This window comes from Mus caroli, unplaced genomic scaffold (assembly GCF_978045245.1).
Source record: "Mus caroli unplaced genomic scaffold, Mus_caroli_1 scaffold_8, whole genome shotgun sequence".
Taxonomy (NCBI): Eukaryota; Metazoa; Chordata; class Mammalia; order Rodentia; family Muridae; genus Mus; species Mus caroli.
Window position 1 is genome coordinate 42,627,807 of NW_028227263.1, and position 2,195 is coordinate 42,630,001.

The 2,195-nt window shown below is 36.9% G+C and overlaps 1 protein-coding gene across 1 annotated transcript in view; it reads left to right on the top strand.

Moving 5' to 3' along the window:
* Positions 1-630, top strand: part of LOC110297384 (hemoglobin subunit beta-1) — a 1,460-nt gene extending 830 nt beyond the window's left edge. The window contains exon 3 of the mRNA XM_021166134.3: positions 368-630. Within this exon, the coding sequence (XP_021021793.2) occupies positions 368-496 (129 nt within the window). The 3' untranslated portion in view covers positions 497-630. The remainder of the gene's footprint in view (positions 1-367) is intronic.
* The last annotated feature ends 1,565 nt before the right edge of the window (positions 631-2,195 follow it).

A 2,195-nucleotide genomic window follows, 5' to 3' on the forward strand; every position in this document is an offset into this window, starting at 1 on the left:
CTTCCCCTCCTCCTTTCCTCCCAGTCCTTCCCTCTCTCCTCTCTCTTTCTCTAATCCTTTCCTTTTCCTCAGTCCATTTCTTCTTCTTTGATCTACTTTTGATTGTCTTTTAAAATATTGCCTTGTAACTTGCTCAGAGGACAAGGAAGATATGTCCCTGCTTCTTCTCATAGCTCTCAAGAATAGTAGCATAATTGGTTTCAAGCCAGGGTGACAGGGAAGAATATATTTTCATATAAATTCTGTTTCACATAGGATTCTTATAATAATTTGTCAGTAGTTTAAGGTTGCAAACAAATGCCTTTGGAAATAACCCTGCAGTATCTGGTATTTTTGCTCTGTTAATGGTTCTTCCATCTTCCCACAGCTCCTGGGCTATATGATCCTGATTGTGCTGGGCCACCACCTGGGCAAGGAATTCACCCCCGCTGCACAGGCTGCCTTCCAGAAGGTGGTGTCTGGAGTGGCCACTGCCCTGGCTCACAAATATCACTAAGCCCCCTTTCCTGCTCTTGCCTGTGAACAATGGTTAATTGTTCCCAAGAGAGCATCTGTCAGTTGTTGGCAAAATGGTAAAGACATTTGAAAATCTGTCTTCTGACAAATAAAAAGCATTTATGTTCACTGCAATGGTGTTTTAAATTATTTGTCTGTGTCATAGAAGGGTTCATGCTAAGTTTTCAAGATACAAAGAAGTGAGGGTTCAGGTCTGACCTTGGGGAAATAAATGAATTACACTTCAAATGTGTGGGACAGCAAGCAGTAAGCCCCAGATCCTATTACCATGCCCTAAACACTCCAAAAAAATTCAACAAATGGTTTCATTTACACACTACATTATGATTACATTTTATGTAAATTATTTGTTTTTTCTAGTCTTCCACATAAATGTCTTTTTTCCCCCTCTTACCTACCCAGCACTTCACAGTTCTCAAGCCAATAATTTTTCTTTTGTAAAATTACCATTATTCTCTAAAGTTTTCCCTCCGTGTTTACCTAGCAACATTATTTATCTTTTCATAAATCCTGTTGCCTTAGACAGCTCCAATAGCAATAGAGGTATGATTAAGGAGAGAATAGAAGTGCCCTGTTTGTCATACCATGCCTGCACAGCCAATAGTCACTATGAGATTTCAAATGGCACTTTGCCTGGGACCTTTACACTTCACACCTTACTCTGACCTGAGTTAGGAGTTAAGAATGAGAGAAACATAAGTCTAGAGAGAATAAGAATATCTAGTTTTTAAGGCTCATTACTGGGGTCTTATGAAATTTCCATAATACCCTGTAAATGGAAGCATTTATCTTTTTCAATAAATCTATCTTGAATATCCAGGCATGGGTTGGGATCAAATCTCTCCTTCATACATTTGGACTGCTTTTATTTATATGGAGTTACTAGAGTTAGCACAATAGGTAATATACCCTTGATTTGTTTTCTTTCCATAACCACCAGGTTATGCTCAATTCCTGAAATAAAATATATGTTCCAAGTGTTCTTTATGCTACTCTCTGGTACAGTTTTAGTAAGATTTTGAAATTACTACATATAATAAGTGGCCTTTAATTACAGAATGGTCTGTGTAGGTACAGAATAAAATACACCAAATATTATGAGTTTGAGTCATTGTCATGAGTCATAAAAATGCAGCTCCAAGAGAAGTAAAGAGTTAGAGTAAGGTGAGAAATTATAAACCATCAAGAACAAAATATAGGACCCATAAAGGTAGTTGTACGGCCAGGTATTTCATGCATATTTATAATCCTTATTTATTATTACTAAAACGCCAAGCAGTATAAAATATGGTCCTCTCTGAATGCAATATCCAATGGTCTAAAACCCATATCTTAGTGTTCTCAGAGAAGTATCTTCTGTTTGCAAATAGAACTGAATTTTTTATAACTGTCTCATAATTTATGTAAGACTTTTGCCTAGCCAAAAAGATAGGATGAGCAATTCTTTTTGTAGTAGGTAGAACCCTTGCCTGTTATTTCTTGACTTAATGAAGATCAGTAATAGATCTTGGTTTATAGGGAGTTAGTTGGTAGTAGACATCATTTGACAGTTGCACTCCTCGACTGAATCCCTCTGGATGAACTGTAGCTGGAGGCATGTATGCAAAGTTCTTCCCCACTACTTTCCTAAGAAACAAATACACTTTGCATATGTGTTTTTAAAAGTTATATGGTAACTA